This window comes from Plectropomus leopardus, chromosome 3, assembly GCF_008729295.1.
Source record: "Plectropomus leopardus isolate mb chromosome 3, YSFRI_Pleo_2.0, whole genome shotgun sequence".
NCBI lineage: Eukaryota > Metazoa > Chordata > Actinopteri > Perciformes > Serranidae > Plectropomus > Plectropomus leopardus.
The window spans coordinates 27661097-27683217 of record NC_056465.1 but is presented as its reverse complement, the minus strand read 5'-3'; the positions used below and the strand labels follow the sequence as shown (position 1 = coordinate 27683217).

General features: G+C 39.5%; 1 protein-coding gene across 1 annotated transcript; it reads left to right on the top strand.

Moving 5' to 3' along the window:
• The first annotated feature begins 3907 nt into the window (after positions 1–3907).
• Positions 3908–15561, top strand: creb3l3a (cAMP responsive element binding protein 3-like 3a). Its single transcript, XM_042483816.1, has 10 exons — positions 3908–4036; positions 4403–4519; positions 4692–4929; positions 6656–6789; positions 8750–8860; positions 8964–9070; positions 10412–10480; positions 10671–10755; positions 11299–11392; positions 12960–15561. Exons 1-10 carry the CDS (start codon positions 4016–4018, stop codon positions 13244–13246), a joined length of 1263 nt encoding a protein of 420 aa, XP_042339750.1. The 5' UTR covers positions 3908–4015; the 3' UTR covers positions 13247–15561.
• The last annotated feature ends 6560 nt before the right edge of the window (positions 15562–22121 follow it).

The window sequence follows — 22121 nt, the reverse complement described above, 5'->3', positions numbered from 1 at the left end:
GTCTTCTGGTTTACAACCACTGTCTGTTGGTATACAGGGGTATTTCTTTTTATCCCTGTGAAGCATGGGTGTCTGGTCCAGACAGAAATATCTCAGCATCTACTGGATTAATTGTTCCATAACATTGTACAAAATGTTTTGACTTATTTCATATTTTGCGTCATATTTTGCAGCTTGAGCAGGAGCCCCCTCATTGCCAAAATGATGCATAGGACAGCATTTTGCATTGTATCATGACATCGAAGGGGTCAGTTGTAAGACGTGCTCAGCAGTTAGATTTGAACGACAAAAATACTTGGTAGTGGTTAGGAAAAGATCGTGATTGACATTGGTCACTTGAGGCAACTCATATAATGGGGGTCAGTAGTTAGGTTTGGACAAAAACAAAAAAAACAACAAAAATGCTTGGTTATGGTTAAGAAAAGATTGCAGATGCAACCAAAGAACACCCAGCTTTTAATGACACAGTTGCAACCAGGAGGAAAGCAGTGTGTGCTACAAAAAACAGTGGTTTAAATACGGCCAAAAAGGCAGCGGCTTGTTGGCATACAAACACTGGCTTTAAATGCCACAAATGCAGAAAGAAAAGTTATGGAAAGCCAAAAAAGCAGCTGGAAAGGCAGCGGCTAAAAAAACACCCAGCTTTCAGTGCCATAAATGCCATAACCAGTGTTGTTGTTTGTTGGTCCTCTGCTCTCCTAGATCAAAGTCTGGTGTTTGTTGGGTGTTGTTGAGTGTACTTTTATTTGGCGACATGGGTGGATTTATATTGGAGTTGGTGGAATACCCAGTGTGTCTCAGGCGCTTAACAGTGTGGCCACAGCCCAATCATTGTATTTATACACTAAGAGTGAGACCAGGCTGATATTTCATAACACACCTTATAGTATACATCATATTTGTCTTTGCTCATTCTATTTAAGAACTAGTGCTGTATTTCCAAATAACACATTACAAAAAATTAAATTAAAATAAATGCCACAGCTTTTGTTAGATGACAGATTTATCACAGCACGAGTGAGATTGGAGTGAAAACCATGACACTCGCTCTGTGCTTGATTTGAACTTTTTATTTCACAGGCCTCTATTTCAACACTGAAGTTTTCAAAAACAGCTTGTGGAGTTATTATAAAGCTTTTGCCCTTTGGAACCTTCCTCCATCAGATAATAAGGCAATAACAATTACGTAATGCTTCTTTTATGAAAACCCATTAGACTAGTCCCGGCAAGACACTTTAACTCTGTGCTGTGTCAGCTGACTGTGACCTTATCAAACCAATCAAATCTCAGCGCTTATATTCACTGACACTGCTCCTGCTTCACAAAAAACTCCTCCACCTCCTGTGGCTCCGCTCTGTTTGATCCCCCTGGATAAGGTTGTGTTTATAAATGTGGGAGAATTGTTTGCTGTGCTCCCTCGACGTTATTTATCGTGTGTTATGCTGTACTGGTGCAGCAGGGAGCCTTCCCAACAGCAGGTCCATGCTGCCAAGTCAAATAAACTCATCTCCAACTGCAATGCATGACATCAGTCACTCTGATGAAATGATGATTACAGGCGGTGACCTCGTTCTACCTTTCGACATGGCAGTGAGCTCAGAGAGGATGTGAGGGTGAGATTTTGGTGGCATGGAAAGAAGTGGTGGCTCTGATGTACTCTGTGCAAGATCATGAAGATTTTCGATTTTTACACCAAAACTGTTGCAGCATCTCTTGAAATTGATTTGTGCTGGTCATGCTGGCGGAGGGAGTTTGATGCTGGTGAAAAGCTTTGGGGGATTTCAAGAATTCTGTTACCTACAGAGCCCGGGTAACTGTTTCCCCATGTTTCCAGTTTTTTTGTGCTAAGCTAACCTGCTTCCCTGCTCGCCTTAGGAGAAATAAGAAGCAAAAGAATACTGTAAATCAGCAGTTCTTTTGCTGTGCTCATAGGCTTCTCAGAGGTTTCTTAACTCTGAGAATGGATAAAAAACACACACTTGAGACTTGTTCCAGTTTTCCTTTGGATCTTATTGTTATCCCAAGAGCTGATTATTACAGACAAATAAAGATTACTGCAGTGAGTGAGGAATAAGAGCATTTCAAGCTCTTAAATTAGGACAGAGCTATTTCTTAGGCGCTGAATTTAAGAAGTTGGCGAAAATGGTCAAAATCTCACATTGATGTTCTATTGAGGTCAGTTGCGTTTGGAGAAATAGTTTGGACAAAGAAGAGATCTTATTTTGAATTTGTCTTTACTCTGGATAGCTTCACAATTACAATAAGGGCATGATGGTGTTATCAATATCCTCTGCAAGAAAACAAATAAGCATATTTCCCTAAGTGTTCAGCCAAGTCTCACTCCCAACTTGTCAAGTACAGAGGCTTGGTCAGTATCTATCAGCGTCACATACAGACACACAGAGGCACCCTTTAACGGCAGTATGAAATGCACTGGCCGCAACATTTTTGTTAAAGCCCGGGGCAACTGCCTTAGTAAAAAGAGCAGTGGATGGGTTGAACAAACTGTTTGAACAACTGTTTGTTTTCTCTATGACACAGAAAGTCAATCAGTTAACTTAGTGTACAAGTGTGTATCACATACTGCGCTATTTGTATGCATCACATATGTGACTTATGTCATGTGATGTTACCTAAATCATCTTAGTTTGATGTTTGGGGTCACTGACCAAGCAGCGGTATTCGCCAAGCTGAGAGTAAGAATGTTTTGAAATGCTCTGCTATTTCTTTAAAAATCAGCATGAAACAGCATTACAATTACAAAATGACTTAATAAAGAAAGCCCCTTCGCCTCCAAGCAGAACATGAATGCACCCTTTTTAATTAAATTGCCTTTTCTTGTAATTTCCACACAATTATTTAAAAGGAGAATTAATAAAAGCAAAAATTCAGTAATTCTTTTCAGGTGTTGACAAATCTGTTGATGGCCAAAGCAAATTCTCATTCTGAAATCTGCATTAACCACTAAAGATAAATTAAATAGCTCAAAGCTATCCTCACATTACGCTGCTCCTCTTTTTTATGCACTGTCGCGCTCTGTTTTGTCTTTTTGTCTCCTTCATGGCGTCCTTCACTCGACTTTAAATACATTACTAATATGGATGTTTTTGTGCATTCAGGTGTCTTCTGTGATTAATTCATTTTTTTGTGTACTTGTTGAGGTACACTCTGATTTTTGAAGCTTTGGTGAAAAAAATAATTAGACCCTAAAACAAATTGCACGGATTATAAAGAAAAGGTGCAAATTGTTTCTGTCTAATTATGTTTTCATCCTCTACTTTGCAGTACACTCACGTTTTAAAGCCACCTTAGAGAGTGATTAGTGCTCTGAGAGGCCTCAGGTTGCTTGTTATTGGTGCCACTTATTTTGCAAATAAATGATCCCTTAACAAACATAATTTCCATAACACAATAAGCAAAGTGGGTGTATTTATTTATTTATTTGCTCTACCCAAAATTCATCTTTTATTATATTAACCTAATTTGAGACACATGCACGCTTCATGAACAGTGCTGTTACAAATCGGTAAAAACAAGACTTTAATTCTACAATATTTTTAAAAATCAGTGTGACTTTTGCTGTCTAGACCCTGGCCATTTTGTGTCCAGTGTGATATAAATATATGCCAAAGGTCACAGCTATCCATCTGTCAATAAGCTATCAAAAAATAAGAGGAAAAGAAACAACAGACTTTGACCCGTGTGGTTTTTTACATCTTAGCAGAGACTCCGTGTCCTCCGTCTCCAGATAGACCAACTTGTGAAGTTCCTTATTTGTGTACTCTTGGCTACCACTCAGATTATATCTCCTCTTAGCCAATGGGAGCAAAGCAAGCTAGTTGGCTGGGTGTGTTGGGTTGGAGTTTGAACTTTGGACCTGAGAAGAAGAGCTGAGAGATACAGCTGAGGCTCTTTAGGAACAGAGACAAAGCAACTCCACCACAAAAAAATTGGGTATTTCGTTGATCTTTGTTGTCTTGGGGGCTTCTCTGGTTTTCCACCCAAGCTAGGAACTATGGAGCAGTACCCAGATCAGGTAAATGACCACATATTTTCCTTCATATTGCATTGTCAGTTATGGGTTACTGGGGCAAGAGCAAAGTTCAGGCTTGAAATTAAAATTGTACGTCAAAATCTTAAATCTACAGAGAAACATCTGATTTAGAATGGCTTTGAGAGTACATTATTATGACTGTAACCTGGTTACACATCTAGGCAGATTTCAGGAACATATTGTACAGTACAGTGCGTTCAGGGAGGATCATGATGAATGGTTGGCAGTAAAAAGTAGTCCCCAGCAGTGGCAGCATATGGAACATTTATATTGTTGTTGTCGTTGCTTCTAAAAGCATAAAAGTCATAGTACTGTGTGCTGTCAATAAATGTCATGATCTCATTTCAGGGTTGTGATGACATTGAGCTGCTCGATTGGCTATTTGATCAAAACTATGGGATTCTCCGTCATGAGGAAACGGGACGCCATGGCAACCATCACACCTGGCCAGTCCAGGACCCAAATGTGCGTGAGACTGTGGTATCTCTAATGTCGCTCATACATGATAGAAATAGATGTTTGCTTTGTCTTCTTTCTTGACATGCTCTGTGACTTTTTAAAAGATTGTCCCATCTCTTAACAGTTGTCATCTCTCATGGAGACAGACTAATGATAGCTCTGAGTTTTCACCCTGCAGATGCTGCAGCCGGCCGAACAGGCAGACAATGACTTCCTCAATGCCCTCCTGAGTGGAAATGATTCTGTGTCCGGCTCGCCTGTCTGGTCCCCTTCTCCCAGTGACAGTGGGATCAGCGAGGACCCTCCCTCAGACCAGATGGACAGCCCCCAGCGCCCCGAGAGTCCCCCGGAGGACACTCAGTACTTTGGGATGATGCCACAAACCAAGGCAGCCCTTGAAGCCAATGTCAACCTCAGTAAGTCACAAACAAGAAAAAAACATATAAAATAGGACACTTTATAACATCTAGAGGTGAAAATAAGTATTATTTTCATTATCAATTAATCTGCAGGTGGTTTTCTTGTTTAATTAACTTTTTGTTTAGTCTGTAAAATGTCAGCAGATTTTGAAAAATATATGTTATAGTCCAAGAAGGTGTCAAATGTCTTGTTCTGACCAACAATCCAAAACCAAAACACACTCAGTGTACTGGCATAGAAACATGCTTTTTTTTTTTAGTTAATCGATTATAAAAATTGTTTGCCATTAACTTTCGTTCGACAAATAACATCATCATTTCATTTTGTTATGACTGTGCGCAGAGATTTTTTAAAAAGTGTGAAATTACAGTAACAATAATTTATCCATATGAATCCCTGTGCCCAATTCTCAAACATGTAATTACAGATTTAAATAATCTGAATTCTGAGATCCCATGTTTGGCTATCCAGGACCAGCTAATCTATTTGATGCCGTGCTGCTTTTTCAAAAACAACATTGGATTGGATCTCTGGTGCAGATATAAGCTTTCAAGATAACCATATTCTGATAACTGGTGATCCAAACGGGACGACATATCCAGCACATTTTCACTCCTAACTTGTCAGATGATGTTGACGTCAGGCACCAGCACAAAAGGCACCTGTCCTTTTTAGAGGCAGCAGGCAACAACCCAGCTTGCCAAATATTGCTGCGTTGTCAGTCGATGTCGGTGTCGAACATGGACGCACCAAGGCTCTTTCTGTGCTGGTGTGATATGCAGCTGACAGTGTCAGTTTGTAACACCGCCATCAACAACAGTAATATAAAAGGCTTGAAAGTACCCATAAGGCGATTGGAAGGGGAGGTGATGGGGCCAACAAACCCTGGACTTTCACCAGGTAGCCCACTGCTTGCTTCCCATGTGAATGTTTTCTAAATCTAACCATGTGTTTTTGTTGCCAAAACAAGCCATATGTAATTAAACCTAAAAATGAAGTTTTACCTTTGTTATAAGTGTATTTTAAAAACAACTATATCAATATGACGGACAGGAACTGTACGTTTTTTGTGAAATGTAATGCATACATTGACATGCCATCCCCGAACATCCAAAACTGACACAGGAGGTTACCTAGAGCATCATATTTAACCGCAAAGCAGTAGTATTTGATGAGTTGGAATGAGAATGACCAATTTAAAAGTTTTAAAAGTTTTGTTCCTGAAATCCACGATGAATTCACCTTCTGCTGAGATCAGGATAATCCTGATATTTTGGATCAAAGGTATACCAATCCTACTAAAAGGTTTTGAACAAAACAAACAAAAGGTTTGATCCAGATCAAAACCAAAAAAGGATTAAGTGATCTAATCCAGTTTCAGAATCCTTTTTTTTTCTTTTGAACAAAGCATTTTCAAGATTTGATCCAATCCAATAAGATTAGTTCTGAACAACAGGGCCGTGGATCTCCTGTATCACAGGAGATAAAGTAAGATCAAACACATTATTTGTTACTGCACTCAAGAGTATACACACTATCAAAGGCACTGATGTCGCTGTTGATGAAAAGCACATTAGGAGCAAACAGAGTAATTGATATTTGCATAACATTCATGCTCCAAATGTCATTTCTCATGCTTTTATTGTTTATCACAGAATCCAAACAATGGCACTAGCATGTCTTATTGATCTCTGTTTGCATGTGTGTTTTGCGTGGGTGCAGATGGCTGGCAGCCCGGATTCCCAACAGGCAGGACGAGGATTACACACTTTCATTCTGATGTACACAGACCGCAGACGTCCTCTGGCTTCCCGCTTACTGTCAAAGATCTGCTACTATCTGGCACACCAGAGCCCGTAAGTGTGTCGTGGTTGTGATGAGTTTGTCGGTGGGGATGGTGCAGAGGTCGATAGAGTTAGATGTCAACAGGGTCTGTTGTTAACCTTTTGTGTGAATCAGTGCGTGCATGTGGATTTTGTAAAAAAGTCAGTTGAGGTGAATACACTCACTGACAGGGGTGAGGCCTTTTGAAAGTGCAAATGAACTATTTTAAAACTGCTGGTAACAGGATGGTTTCTTCAGCATGCAAAACCCTCTCAGCCACAGGCTTGTCTGCTGATACGGAGAGGAGGAATGCAAAAAAATAGTTCACTCCAAAATAAAAAGTACATATTTTTCCTTTTACTAGTAGTGCTATTTATCAGTCTCGACTGTGTTGATGTGAGTTGCTGAGTGTTGGAGATATTTGCCATAGAGATTTCTTCTCTTAAATATAATGGAACTAGATGGCACTCAGCTTGTTTTGCTTACAGCAGTAAAGATATTTGAAAATCTCAACCTCCGAGGCTGAAAAATAAGGTCAATGCAAAAGTGCCAAAAAATGCAGTTCATCAAATGGCCACTTGAGGCTGGCAGGATGTTTAAATGCCCAACTTTACAACAGAAATAAACATGTTAACAGCCTGGTACAACAAAAAAAAGCTTTGGTCTCTATAACTAATTTTTTATCAACAAGCTGTGTGGCAATAGTGTCTTCAGCTTCCAGTCAGATCCATCCCTCACCTCTCCACAACTCCAGCCTCTCAACCAAATATGCTCACTTATTTATACTCTACGTCCATTATTTATACAGTCTATGTTCTTTTCAGAATTTATGACCCGATTACTCAAGATAATCTACGTACCCTATTGTGATCAGTTTCATGTAGGAACTATTTTCTCTCTACCAAACTACACCCCCCAACTGAATCACTGCGCAGAAGGAACTTGCATCTACTGCAAGCTCACCCAGTGCCACTTGGCAGGCTATCGTTACACTGATATCTCCAACACTCTGCAATTCATACCAACAAACAAACCAGATATATCCATTGATAGCAATTGCGTGCACATGAAACACTGAAGGATAGCGTCAGGTAATAATGCTGCTGGTAACAACGTAATGTAAGGTGCACAAGTGCACCTTACATTACGTGTACCTCTTTGCCTACACCAAACTATCCGTGACTCTCGGTGTTGGTTGCCATGTGCTGTTGTGTAAACATAAGGATTGTCCTGCGTCATCCCACCATGTGCATTTATTAATATCACCGTAACAGTATCTCGGTGCGTGAACAACTGGAGCATAAGGATGCCTTAAACATCACATGCAGACACAGAAGGTCGCTGACAGAGCCGCACTGTATGACGAGTTGGGATGAGAATGTGTTGCATATTCTTGATTTGGGGGTGACCTGTCCGTTTGATTTTTTTTGCCAAAGTCGACATTTTTCTTAAACTCTCCCATAGTTAAATTTTTGGGATTTGACCTTTTCCAGATCTGGAGAGAAAGTTTTATTCTGCACCATCCCAGACTTAGACAAGCATTTACCCAGAGCCTTCGTGCTGTGAGGCACTAATCACTGTGCCGCCCCATGCTGCACCATATTAAATATTTGTCATAATCATTTAATACCCAGAGAAAATATTCCTAAAAGTGGACTTTATCAAGTGAGCGCCACAAGCAGAATAACGTGGTTGTGCTTCTGAAACTTGAAGCTGTGCAGTATTGATATTGGATACTATTGATCCCATCTTCTCAGCCCAGTTTAATAAGATGAAGGCGAGAGTGGTAGAATACAACACACCGTAATTGCTTTGAGGTAGCCATGAAATGGGAGTGATGAAGGTGGCGTGATAGTCCACACATATTTAACTACTTGCTGTGAGGTGTTAAGGAAAGAGAGGTGGGAGGAAAAGGAGGTGGGAGCAGAAAAAAAATTTAATCACACAGCGGAGATGATGTTTTAAATATTAGTATTCGTATCTCACCACCAGGCCCCACACCCAGCCCAACAGTCCATTCAAGAGTTGATTCTCAATGAAGATGAGAAGAAGCTTTTAGCAAAGGAGGGGGTAACTCTGCCAAGCCAACTACCTCTTACAAAGGTAAAATGCTATCAATGCCTCAACAATAAAAACAATTATCAGCTCCCAGAGATTAGCTCCTATTGGGCTCAAAAGGAAAACGCTCATTTCTCTGTCAATTTAGTACGAAGAAAGGATTTTGAAGAAAATACGCAGGAAGATTCGCAATAAGCAGTCTGCTCAGGAGAGCAGGAAGAAGAAGAAGGAGTATATTGACGGGCTGGAGAGCAGGTAATAACAAAATTTATACAAGAGAAATGATGATTGTTTTACATGTTCAGCATATTCAATAAACTAACCATTTTCTAAGGCAAGCTAAAAATTCTCTCCTTGGACAGTTAATTTACATTATTTAACTCATATGTGCCAGCTGCACCATGAAACCATGACTCCCTGGTTTGATTCTGGGCTCTAACAAGTCATTAATTTGTTCCACATATTTCACACCTGTGTCTAATACTTTTTTTTATAACATCAGCTAGCAGAAACCTGAAACTTGCTTTATCATGGGCAGAATATGAGACAATGGGTCCCCGGGCACAGATATGCAAAGAGCCCCATAACCTGACTTTGAAGTCATTTTGTGTCTCCTTGTAGTTATTTTGTGTCTTACTGAGGCAATTTTATCAGTCATCAATGTCATTTTGTGTCTTCTTTAGTCTATTTGTGTTTGGTCGTTTTGTATTTCCTTGTAGTTGTTTTTTTGTCTCTTTGAAGTAAGATTGTGTCTTACTAGGGTAATTTTGTGTGTCTTTGACAAAATTGTGTCTTCCTTGGTTATTTGATGTTGTTTTGTAGCCACTTCATGTCTTACGAAGGTAATTGTATGTCTCTAGGACATTTTTGTTTTCTTGTGTAGTTGTTTCTGCAAAGTTGTGTTGGTAGTTTTGGGGGTCTCTGTAGTAATTCTGTGTCTTATTGAGGTAATTTTGTGTCATTTTGAGGTAGTTTTGTGTCTGCTTTGGTCTTTTTTGTTACTTTGTTATTGTTATCATTTTGTGGGGTTTTTTGTTTCTTTTTTTTTGTTGTTTTTTGTGGGGTTATTTTGTGTTCCCTTGTAGTTGTTTTGTGTGTTTTTGAAGTCGTTTGGATTGCTTTGTGGTAATTTAGTTTCTTATTGGAGAAATTTTGTGTGTCTGGTGAAATTTTGGGGTCTTATTTGAGTAATTTGGGTCTTATTGCTGTAATTTTGTGTTTCTTTGTGGTTGTTTTGCCCATTTTTTTATATAATTTGTGTCTCTTTGCAGTTCCATTGCATCTCTTTGTGGTCTTTTTGTGGTCATTTTAAGCTTCTTCTTGGTTGCCATGTGTTATTGTGACAATTTGCAAATTAAAGCTAAGGGTTCCTGCTGACACTTCGGGCCCCTGGGCCTGTGCCTGGTAGCCTTATAGAGTAATCCATCCACATTTTCAATAATTGCAAATATAATTTATTTGTGAGCAGGGTACATGTGAGCTTTGAGAGTCATGTGCTGAACAGCTGTGAAAATAATCAAAGACATATGGCATGTATGCCTTGGAAAATATGTGCCAGTAATACAAAGTGGATCCTGTGTATCATCTCCTCTATAGGATGGCCGCCTGCAATGCACACAACCAGGAGCTGCAGAGGAAAGTGTCCCAATTGGAGAAATGCAACGTGTGAGAGATTTTGACTTGTCTTTCCATTTTCTGACAGTGGTTCTTATGGCATTATTTCCACTCAGAAACTGCCCTCAGCATCTCACCTCACCTTCTTGTTCATTCAAGTCCTTAATCCAATTATTTGTGTCTCTCTTTTCCATTTTTATATTTTCCTTTCTCCTTTCTCTTTCCCCAATCCTCTTCGCAGGTCACTAATGGAACAGTTGCGTAGGCTGCAGGCTATGGTTATGAATACATCCAACAAGCCAGCACAGACTGGGACATGTGTACTGGTATGAATATCTTCTGTGTGTGTGTGAGGCAGATAAACAAACCCAGACAATCCATATGACTCACTGTTTAAAAAAAAAGAAAAGAAATGAAAAAAGGAATCACCATCATGACAACAAGCATTTTTGCTGGATTCACCATCGAGAAAGGCCAATCTAGATAGTATGTACACAATGGACAAGACAGCACAAAGGACACAAAGAGACCTTGTTCCCCTGTCTGAACTAAAGTCATTCATTGCCTTTGATCGTGCCGATCGAATAAAGTGCAAGACCCAAGGCAACAAAAAAGAAAGTGGTCAAAAAATTTACAAAATTTAACTTTTAACTCCTTATGAATAAAAGTGAGGTACCAGTCACAGAGTTCTTTGCATCGCAAGAAAAGTAAAGCAAGAAAATGATTACATTTTCTTCAGAGCATTGCATATTCACCAAGGAAATTTTGAAACCATGAGCCATAAAAAAAGTTCAACAAGGTAAAACACAGATTTACAATTGCAGACTAACTTTCTTTCTCTGCTTTTTTTTGTAATGTCACATTCATAGGTGCTTCTGCTGTCCTTCTCATTAATCCTGTTCCCCAACCTCAAGTCCTTCTCTGACACCAAGGTCAGCCAAGGTGACTTCAGTCCAGTCAGAAGTGAGTAACCCTCAGCACCATTTTTTGCCCGCCTGCCAACTAATCCAGCACCTCTCTGTCAAATCTGAGGAGCTTGTTAGAACTGCAGTCTTACCCGCTGCTGGAAGAGTTCGCACCTGTCTGAGGATTTGCTGTCAACTTAAAACTTTAAAGATTAGAGCCAGTGCACAGAGTACCAAGGCCATGCATTATCATTACGGTTATTAATGTATTGCTCTGTCAACAGCTTGTGATGAATTTCCATTTATTATGACTTTATCAATAGATTTATCGGCACAAACCCCCAAAATGTTAATTTTTAATTATGAAGCAAGGTCAGGATTTGCAGAGCACAAAGGTGTAATTTGTTACCATAAGCTGTTTGACAGCTTCGAATAAGCAGTTGATGTTGTATTTTTCCTGAGTGCTAAATACCATGTCACAAGTTTTTAGAGATTTTTTAATGTCTTTAGGTTTGATTTGATGTACTCATAACACGCAGACATGCAAGCACACTAAACCCAATCACCAGAAAAAAACTGTATTTCAAAAGTTTGTGCTGAAGTTTTCTGCAAACAACAGATAATTTTGTAGCAGATGTGTTGAAACATTACATTTTTAAACAACACTGCGATGAAGGTGTGGTTAGGTTTAGGCACAAAACCCACTTAATGACAAGAAAAGTTACCATGTTTGTTGGCACAAAAACTGGCAGAAAAACAGGGAGGAGATGGTGAAATGCACCGAGGTTAGGTGGCTCAAATGCCACTGGCAAACAGCATGACATGTCAGAAAAAACACCCTGGTGTAGTGGCTAAAATGCCACTGGAAAAGGCCATGTTGTGTGTGTGAAAAAGGTTGGTTGGCTAAAATACCTCTGGGAATGTGTCAGTAAAAAAAAGGCAGAATCAATGTTTCAAATGACATTGGGAAATGTGCGATGTGCAGGTAAAAACGCGTAAGTTCGGTGGCTCAATGAAAAACTGCAAGGTGTTGATGAAATACTCCCAGGTTTAGTGGAACCACTTACGCTAGTAAACACAGATACAGGTCGTTGAAAAACACCTAGGTTCGGTGGTTGTGCTGAGAAATGCTGCAATGTGTCCCTTAAAAATACCCAGGTTCGGCAATTCAAATGCAGCTGGGAAACGCTGTGATGTGCTGCTAACAACATCCAGGTTCGATGCCACAAACACTGATGGAAACAAGCAGCAGGTCACTAAAAGACATCTGGTGTTGTTGTTTGTTGTCTTCCATCAGGGGTCTGCAGTTTGACAGGCGCCTCGCCTAGGTGCACGCCATCAATGATCATTCCCTCTACCACCTAATAACAAAGTCAGCATATATATCTAATGTCACTTTAGAAATGTGATATGATACGTATAAAAGATGCATCTGCAACATATTCGTAGTTTGCAGAAATTCACAGTCTAAACATTTTTTCCTAGCGATAGGGCTGATACAGTGACACATACAGTACTTGCTTTCTACAGAGCCAGCTTGGAAAACGTGGTGATAACAAGCAAAGCTGTGTGTCCACTGAGGCTTGAACTTGTTTATCTTCCCTCTATGTCTTCTTCTCACACAGTCCAGTCACGGTCCCTGCAAAACCTACAGGCTTCCCGTGTGCTGCATGTCATTGAATCCCCATTCTCTGCCGAGGATGAATCAAAGGGATTGCAAGATATTACTGTTATGATGGGAAAGCTGGGAGTGAACCGAGACCAGTCCAGTTTGGAGACAACATCTCTGAACAGCAGTCAGGAAGAGAGAACGGGTCATTTCCATGTAGACCCAATTACTGGTCACATAGCTACTTTGACCTTGGATCCCCAGCGTTCTGCCAGGCTGCGACCACATGCTGATGACATGTAAAAGAAATGAATAAATTATCCCTTCATGTATTCCTCAAATCTTCCTACTCCTGAAAATAGAGCAGGGAATTTATCTGGCACTGCTGTTTACACAGACAGGGGAATTAGGTTGTAATCATTCCTTGTTTAGCCTTTCTTATATATTGTCAGTCTTTATGCCTTTTCCTTATTTGTGATACTGTTTTATATCAGTCTATGGATTTGAATCTTATACCAAAATTGCCTGTCAAGATGAATTGTGTTATCCTTTGATGAAATGCCATTGTAAATTAGTGTGTCTGACACTGTCAAAAACTAGGCAAATAGAGCTGTGATGAACTGTACAGTTTTGATTTCGATGGACAATTTGCAAAATATTGAAAGGATTTTAAAAGTGTATCTTCATTGAAGAATTGATTAGAACTATTTCGATTAATTCTGGGATAAAACTGCCTCAAATTAAAAAAAAAAAAAAAATTAAAAGAAAAAAACCCTAACCTGGTCACAACCAGATCGGGGGTTCAAAATACTGGGTTCATTTTCTCTGTCAATTTTTTTTATTCATTAAAAAGCAAAGCACACGGTGCAATATCTCCCTTGAGGATGATATGATCCAGTGTCTAGACAAGCCATCTCTCAAAGGGCGAGAACAGTAGCCAGGATTTCATGTCAATGAAGAGGGAGACAGAAAACTGGGCCAAAGGTGGGACAGATGACCTTTTATCGCATGACTCCAACTTGTTGCCCAATAATTGACATGTTGATGTATTTACTTGTTGAAGACAGGCTGAAGTCGCTGCCCTCATCCTGCCTGAGCTGTCAGTGCAGACCGCACAGTGATGAGATGAAAGTGTTCTTATCCTCGCTGCCACTTGGGCCAGAATTTAATCTAAAGGTCTGACATGTTCAGGTTGACATTTTCTGTGGTTAGCTCGTGTTCACTTCAAGGGAGGACTGGACATTCAGTTCTGTGATGAAATAAGCCACTGGAAGACTGGCTGGTCACTTTTTGACTGAACAGAACAAAACCACGAATAAACCACCATTAAAAGAAATTCACACAGAAACTGAAAGACTTTATAAATATTGGAGACTAAACATTTCAAAATTCTGCAGTTTCATTTTTTAAATAATGAAAAGGTTTATAAAGAAGCATGTCACTGTAGAAAGATGGTCTTTTCATAAAACTCGGCTGTCTATGTAGTAGAAAGACGCCAATACATTTAAGATTGGTGCTGCATTGACCAGAGAACACAGAGAAAAATGGGTTGTGGCGACTGCTAGTTAAAGAGGTAGAAAACCTACAACTACCAGAATGCACTGCACTGGACTACTAAACACCCCCACTGGTAGAAGAGGTGATGCGGGGTTGGCAAATTTTTCCCATGGATGTAAAAAGAAAATTTCATTGAGCATTGGTAGCTTTTCTATGAAATTTGCTCAGTGGAGCACGAAGCCAAAAAAGTTCAGCTGCTGTTTGTGAAACTATCTGCATGATCAGGGGAACCATGTTTACTGTAATGCTGGATAAAACGATTCAGTTGTGCAGCTCTTGAAAACTTTTTTTTTTCCTTTTTTTTTGTTTAATTGATTGATGATTGTCTGTATGTCTATTGTGGTTGTATTTTGGTGCTTTGGCAACTTTGTTCTTGCAGCTTACTGAAGCACTTTGAATTTAACTGAATTGAAAACTGAGACAGAGAGCGAGCGACAGAAGGGGGTTCGCCCCCTTCACTTTACTCTTTGTGTGTATTTTGGCCATTAAAAAATGACGAAGTACAATCTAATTTGTGCCAGGTAGAGTGCACAGGGTTTTGAATTTTTGTAGTGGCCAAACAGTGGAATTACAACTTCCAAGTATGTCACGTGATGCAATGGGTCCTGTACTTACATTATAAATGAGTCGTCTCTAAATCAGTGGATACATTTATTCTGTTTTTGAGATTCACAATACCCTCCAAAATGAATCATTTCCCTCTCAGAATTTGATTCATTCGGTCAATAAAGTTTTTGAAAGACAAGAGCTACATGATACACAATAAAATAATTTTATCCCTATTATAAATACTTAACTTAATGCTAAATCAGAAGTATCCTCTTCCAACTTCTCTCTCAAGCTCCTTTTTTGTTGTGTGTACATTTGAGTGCAACTGTAGGAATGTTTATGAGCTAGTTTGTCTCGTGCAAAGGCCTACCTTAGCCTTAAACAGAGTTTTAGATGCAACACTTTGTGGTTTAATAGGAAATAAAATCAAACTTCTGCTTGTAACATGAATTATTCTGGACATTGAATCCTTGTATTTCTTTAATGTGCGATTAGTGTTAGACCTAGCACAATAAGTGCACTTGGCAAGCCTCCTCTACACCCCCACCTCCTTTAAAAAATAAATAAATCAATCAACCTCTGGGTGGTGCCCTAGGCTACTGCCTATGTTGCATAACAGAAGATCACAGAAGGACTGTGTAATGTTGCCAAAGAGTTTAATTCCTCTAATTACTGCAAATCCCATCATTTGTTAGCATTGTGTCAGTTTTTGCAGAAGTATCAACTGTCTACAGAGAATAAGATTGTGGATTCCATGAAGTATACTTTAAAGTAAACAATAACATCAATAATTTGAATCTCAGTGTTAAATTAATGTCTTTAATGTTAGTTATATTGTATTATAGATAAACACTGATGATGTGTGAGCTGTTTTAGTCATCGTCTCTCTGTCCCTGACCTCCATCTGCCCCCTTCTTTTTCCCGAATCTCTTTTTTTTTTTTTCTTCTCTAATCAGGGTGAAAGTTACTTGACCACCAGCATTTCTAATCAGAGCTTTAACCCATCTCTTTGATTAGGCAAATCCTTATGGAGCAGCGGGGGCCTCGACACATAAACTGGCTCCCTCTATGTTTGTTGGACATAAAGGACAGATGAGAAGAGTGTCCATCAAAAAGAGCCCTCATCTTTTTTTCATCAGCAAATGAGCTTTCCCTTTCAAGCTGACCCAGATGAGCTTAGTCTGTTCGGTGAAAGATTCCTGAGCACATTTAAACTTTCTCATTAACAAAATTGTTTTTCCAAGTTCAAAGAAAGAAAGAAGGAATTAAAACACCTAACTACATACATTTGTCACTTTTTTGAAGACATAGTGTGATGTGCTTGTCAGCTGCAGCAGCAGCCATTTGAAAACTGTGTCAGACTAATGAGGGAGTTTTTTCCCCCACTAAAAATAAAATATTAAAAGATTTTTTGTATGTGCACAGGCTGTCTCTACCTAGCACAGTACAGTGCATTTAGCCGTGTACTCTTGATTACAGTAGTTAGATATTTTGTGAGGTTATCTGTACTTTTCTTGTGTTTTTATATTTCATTCAGCTTTCACTTACTTAACTGCATTTCCAAAATAAAGTGTATAAGTCAGTCAGTCAGTCATTTTCTGTAACCGCTTGTCCTCTTAAGGGTCGCGGGGGGCTGGAGCCAATCCCAGCTGTCATCGGGCGAAAGGAGGGGTACACCCTGGACAGGTCGCCAGACTATCGCAGGGCCGACACATATAGACAGACAACCAGTCACACTCACAGCCACACCTAAGGGTAATTTAGAGTCACCAATCAACCTGAGCTGCATGTCTTTGGACTGTGGGAGGAAGCCGGAGACCCCGGAGAGAACCCACGCAGACACGGGGAGAACATGCAAACTCCGCACAGAAGGGTCCCCGCTCGGACCGAACCCTGTTCCAACTGGGTTTCGAACCAGTGACCCTCTTGCTGTGAGGCAACAGTAGAGTGTATAAGGCTTACTCTAATACTTTTCCAAAAGCATCTTCATTCTACAAAATAAAATCAGAAGGTTTGGTGAATCAGTGGTCCTGGCTTGCAAGTTAGATCAAGGGTTAATCATGCAAGTGCAAATAAGTGCTCTCAGAGCCGTGCTTAAGTTTTGATTTCCAGTCCAACCCGGGCTGCATGTGAGATCAGAGGACATGCTTGCAACACAAGTAGAATTCCACTTGATGAGACCGACTTCCTGATGGAGGCAGAGAGTGTAGTCCCGTGGCAGAGAGGGCGGAGAATGATTCAAGGAGATAAAGATTTGCGTAATTTCATGGTGACTGCTCCACTGCATTGTGTCATTCTTAAAGGTCAAGGGTTTTCTTAAATCTTGTGAAGACGACCTTGTTTTTCTTCAGGTGTAATGTATGCTCCAGTGTTAAGGTGAAGGACAAGAGATAAACATCAGAATTCTCAAAAATCCTTTTTTATTAACTGCATTTAATTGTACTTTTGCTTTCAATACATGAGTAGATTTAATATCATAAAATTACTTTTGATATTTAGGTACAGCAGATATCAGACATGGTGCCAAACACACTAAATTACAAGACTTTTACTCAAGTAATAAGGGGCTTCTACCAAAGTCATTGTCTATTAAGATATCTGTAGTTTTACTCAAGTCTCGCTTTAGAATGGAAAATGGGCTGCATTTAATCAGCTTATCTTAACAGAACATTTTGTATAATAAACTACAAAATGAGTTCCCCGTGAATGACGTTAAGTCCTTGATGTAACGTTAAGTTATTAGTGTAAAGTTACAGAGGTTAGATTTAGGCAATTAAAGTTTCTGTGGTTGGGTTTAGGAAAATACACATGGTGAGGGCATACCTTAAATTTGACTCAAAGTTCACTCATAGTTTAGATGGTTCTGTGCTCATGTCTCTGTGGGAAAGTCCTGTGGTTTTGTGACCTATTCACCACCCCAACCTGCCTCCTTACAAGGTTGTTCAGGAGCACTTACTAGTTGGCTCCCTCCAAATTTTGTGGTTTATCCACAATTTACTGGCTTATGTTTATATGGGATGTGTGAATATATTACTTTTTGTAGGAAAACATGAAAACAGTTTATAAGAACGGCCTCACTTAATTAGCATTTTCCAGTCTTAGTGACCACTTACAGCACAACCTGACCACCATGTACCCATTGACACACATTCATCAATGTATCCTCATACAACAGTTCATACGATATCTAGCAAATTAGAACCCCATGAATAATTTTATGTATTTAACGCAAAATCAGTAAAAAATCGGTAAGTCTCTAAAGCTCTAGATGTGCCGCAGCTGAGCAGCAACCGTGCCACGCCTGAGTAGCACTGCTCAGGCCAGCAGTGTGGCTGCTCTAACCTGTTTCATGGGGCCACATACGTGCCACTAACACATGCAGTTTGTTCCAGGACTTAGAGGTTAAGGGTTAGGGGGTTAGATATAAGTTAAAGCAACCCAAATTTCTCTTGGTTTCACACAGTGTCAAACACCCAACTTCTGGGGGAAAGTCCTGCGTTTGTTTGATTTGTTCAACACCCCAACCTGCATCAAGTCCCTACATGGACTGCTTCCTTCCTTACTCTCCGTTAGCAAATTGCATCACATGTTTTCAGTCTTTCCAACTATGTGGGTTATGCAAATTGTGGTGAGTTACTTTTCATTTGTATATAAGCAAACAGTGCATGAAAACAGCCTGCATTCATACACTGGTGGCCGAGGCTACCATACAAGGTGCCACCTGCTTATGAGTTAAATATTCTCATGCACGCATTTGGGGTGCATTGTCTTTCCCAAGGACACTTTGACATACTGACTGTCAGGGATCGAACCATCAACCTTCTTATAAGTAGACAACCACAGTCACCCTATTTGCTTTCAAATTAGCTAATTTTTATTAATGAATCAGATTAACCTTTGTAATTTAGAGCTGGTAGAAATTGCTACACATTTTGCTGCAGTCTCGTAATGCCATTTATTTCCATTTTTACTATACACTGAAAGCTGTCCAGATATCAGCCATGGACGACCTCCCTGACACTCAAACCACAGCACATATCAGCACAGGAAATTATCAGTGACATTGCCTTGGCATACATTAACTGTCTGATAATGAAGTCCTCTGTGAATTACATTGACTGGTTAGTCTGACACTAATAGTCTATACATGTAATTCATCATAGAAAGTGTGCCTCTAATACATTCATACATATAGTTAGCATTATCTGTATCACTTAATATGACTAATTTGTGAATCACAGTTGATTAAATATGCAGACATAAAACATCCATGCAGCTCTACACGGATAAGGGAATGAGTTACACCACAGATGCCATCAGTTTGTGGTGGTAACTTAATATCTTTGCACATAATGATTTGGCATTGATTCATTGTGTGAGTTACAAATTTTCATTAAAATATGAATTAAATGTTGGGGTCAATGGTGCAGTTTTCAAACACAGAAGTAGATCAGCCCAAGACAAGCAGCAACCTCTCGGACTAAATAATTAAACCAACGTGTTAAAAACTGCAGTTCATCGACTGCCCACTTAAGGTTGGAACCAAAAGAAAGTCACTTGCTGTCTCTAAAGCTATTTTTTTTGTCATGACAACTGTACAGGGGTGAATTTTTAAAAAACTCATCTGTTTACATTTGATTAAGGCTTAAAGTTACTTATTATAATTGGTTATACTATGGCATAACTCCAGATTCATAGACTTTAATCACTTTTTTCAGTGTGTTTTCTCTTTATGACTATAATGTTTTGGACACATCTATAGTTGGACTTTGTTTTATCCCGGTTTATTATTAAAAAGATGGTGTTTTCTTGTTATTTGGGGGGTTTCTGTTGACTGTGTTCTCCTCCTTCTTCTCTGTTCCTCTGCTGCCTCTTCATTTCCCTCATTTGCCCATCTACACACCTGCCCTGCATCAGCCTCATTAGTCCTTCCCTTCTCAAGAGTTTTTCCCAGGAAATCAGCTTGCCGCCTAATCACCTTATTCCCCTCACCCAAGCCTCTCAGTCCTTTTCCCCACCTGCACTTCAACCCCTCACCAGACAAATTTGTCTTTAAGTCCTGGTTTTCAGTTCAGTCTTTCTTGGATCCTTTCCTGAATCAGAAAACTTTGAGCATGGGATGTTTGTGCACCCCTTTTTGCATTTTCTGCTTGTAAATGTATTTTATTTTGTCAAAAACAAAAGTCTTCTGCTACTTCAATGTTTTTAATTGCGGAGGAAAAATGCACATTATTATTAAATGCACAATATTACAACTACTACTACGCCTATGACCTCAAATAAGACTTAAATTTGACTTCAAAAAAACATTGTGCATGTGTTTATTGCTTTATGCACGTCTTTATGTGACTTATTAATTTGTGCGCTTTCTATGTGATGATTTATTTACAAGTAGATGCATGTAGCCTGAATGAAAAGGGAATTGAACAGTTTTGCACAAGCCAGATCTTCACCTAAAATCAATAAAAATAAAATTAAGAAGCTGTGCTGCAAACAGTACAACAACTATTCTCTCTTGTTAGTTGGTTAAAATTAATGCAGTTTTGTAAGCTGTGAAAACAGGCTGGCCTTGGTAAGACAGGCTTTCAGTTTTAACTTGATGGCCTGACAAATGAACTTTGAGTAAGAACAAGCATTCAAAGGTGAACCAAAAAAACACAGCCATTGCTAAATTGTTAGAAGAAAATCACAAATGCCTCAACAGCATTTGTGCAAGCAGTATCATCAGCATTGTAACATTTTTGGAGAGTTTAGTTGGTGCAGCTGTTTTGTTGTCCATGTTTTGTTGAAAAAGCTAAAATCATCTCTGACAGCACATTTTTAACAAGGCATGACTTGTAGCCTGAATACCCCAAGAGTTAGCTGCTGTAGCAGGCTTGGATTGAGGAAATCATAATAAATTCTGAAGGCACAGACTGTCTGAAGATGACGGGAAGTCACTTCAATTTCTCCGGCCTCTAATCAGTGTGTCAGAGGTGCAGGCAAGGTTAGTACTGTAAAAATGTCAGCAGAGCCAGCACCTGGCTGTAAATAGGAAGCATTTTAAATCATTTTTGGATCCTGAATAGTAAATATTTTTGCTGGTTGGTAAAATTAACGAGTGTAACTCCTGCAGACAGATTTGCATCAACATGTCAAAAGTTCATAAATACTACCTGCAACTACAAATTTGTTTTAAAGTTCCCATTTCATCACAGGATTTGAATGTGTCAGTGACATGCAAATACATGCAGAATTTTTTAATTATTTGTTTTTCGTTTTTGTTTTACTCTGTGCCATAGCTGTAACATTCTGGTTCTTCAGTTCTAACTTATCATAATGTCAAATAAACCAATTTCTGTGGGCTTCTTTGCCAACACATTCTCATCCCAAGTCAACACATAATGCCACTTTGCAGGGGACTTGCATGTCTACAGACTATGTGTTAGGTATCTTTCTGTATCTACTTTTCATGTTCTGGGATGCTGCTATGTGATGTCAACACAAGCACATGTTGGGATGACGCTGCATGTGCTTATGTTATGCAACAACAGCACATGGCAAACAATGCTGGGATGTCAAAAAACACACAAACTGTCATGGTTGGTTAGGATTAGGCAACAAAGGCACAGATGGTTAAGATTAGGGGAAGGAGGCACATGGTAGGATGGAGAAAAAAAAAACCAAAACAAAAACAAAACAATTGAAGAACAGACTCCTGCATGAAAGTCTTGTGTTTGTTGGACCTATCCACCCCTCCGGCCCACCCTATAGACACCCTTGGGCTCCTTTTAACATGTCGTTACTGACAACATTTTAACCTGACGCCATCCTGCTGCATTTCATGTAGATGCAACAGCTTCCGCTCAGCTATGTTCTCAAGTGACATTTCAGGTGCCATCTGGCCATCCATTGGAGTATAATAATGCCATCCAGCAGCTTTTCGTGTGAAAGGGGGCTTATGGTGTTGCAATCATACTCCACAAGCACTTTCAAAGGAATGGTATTTTATGAGTTCAGAATGAGAAAGGGCTGTTATTGCCTATTTAGAGATTATCTGTAAAGTAGACCACACAAATAATGAACATAGCTT

Bases quoted from the DNA above. Each gene is read 5' to 3' on its own strand.
- creb3l3a (XM_042483816.1), top strand. From the start codon at position 4,016: ATGGAGCAGTACCCAGATCAG. The intron at 4,520-4,691 runs GTGCGTGAGACT...TTCACCCTGCAG, and splicing joins GGCCAGTCCAGGACCCAAAT to ATGCTGCAGCCGGCCGAACA. The intron at 4,930-6,655 runs GTAAGTCACAAA...GCGTGGGTGCAG, and splicing joins TGAAGCCAATGTCAACCTCA to ATGGCTGGCAGCCCGGATTC.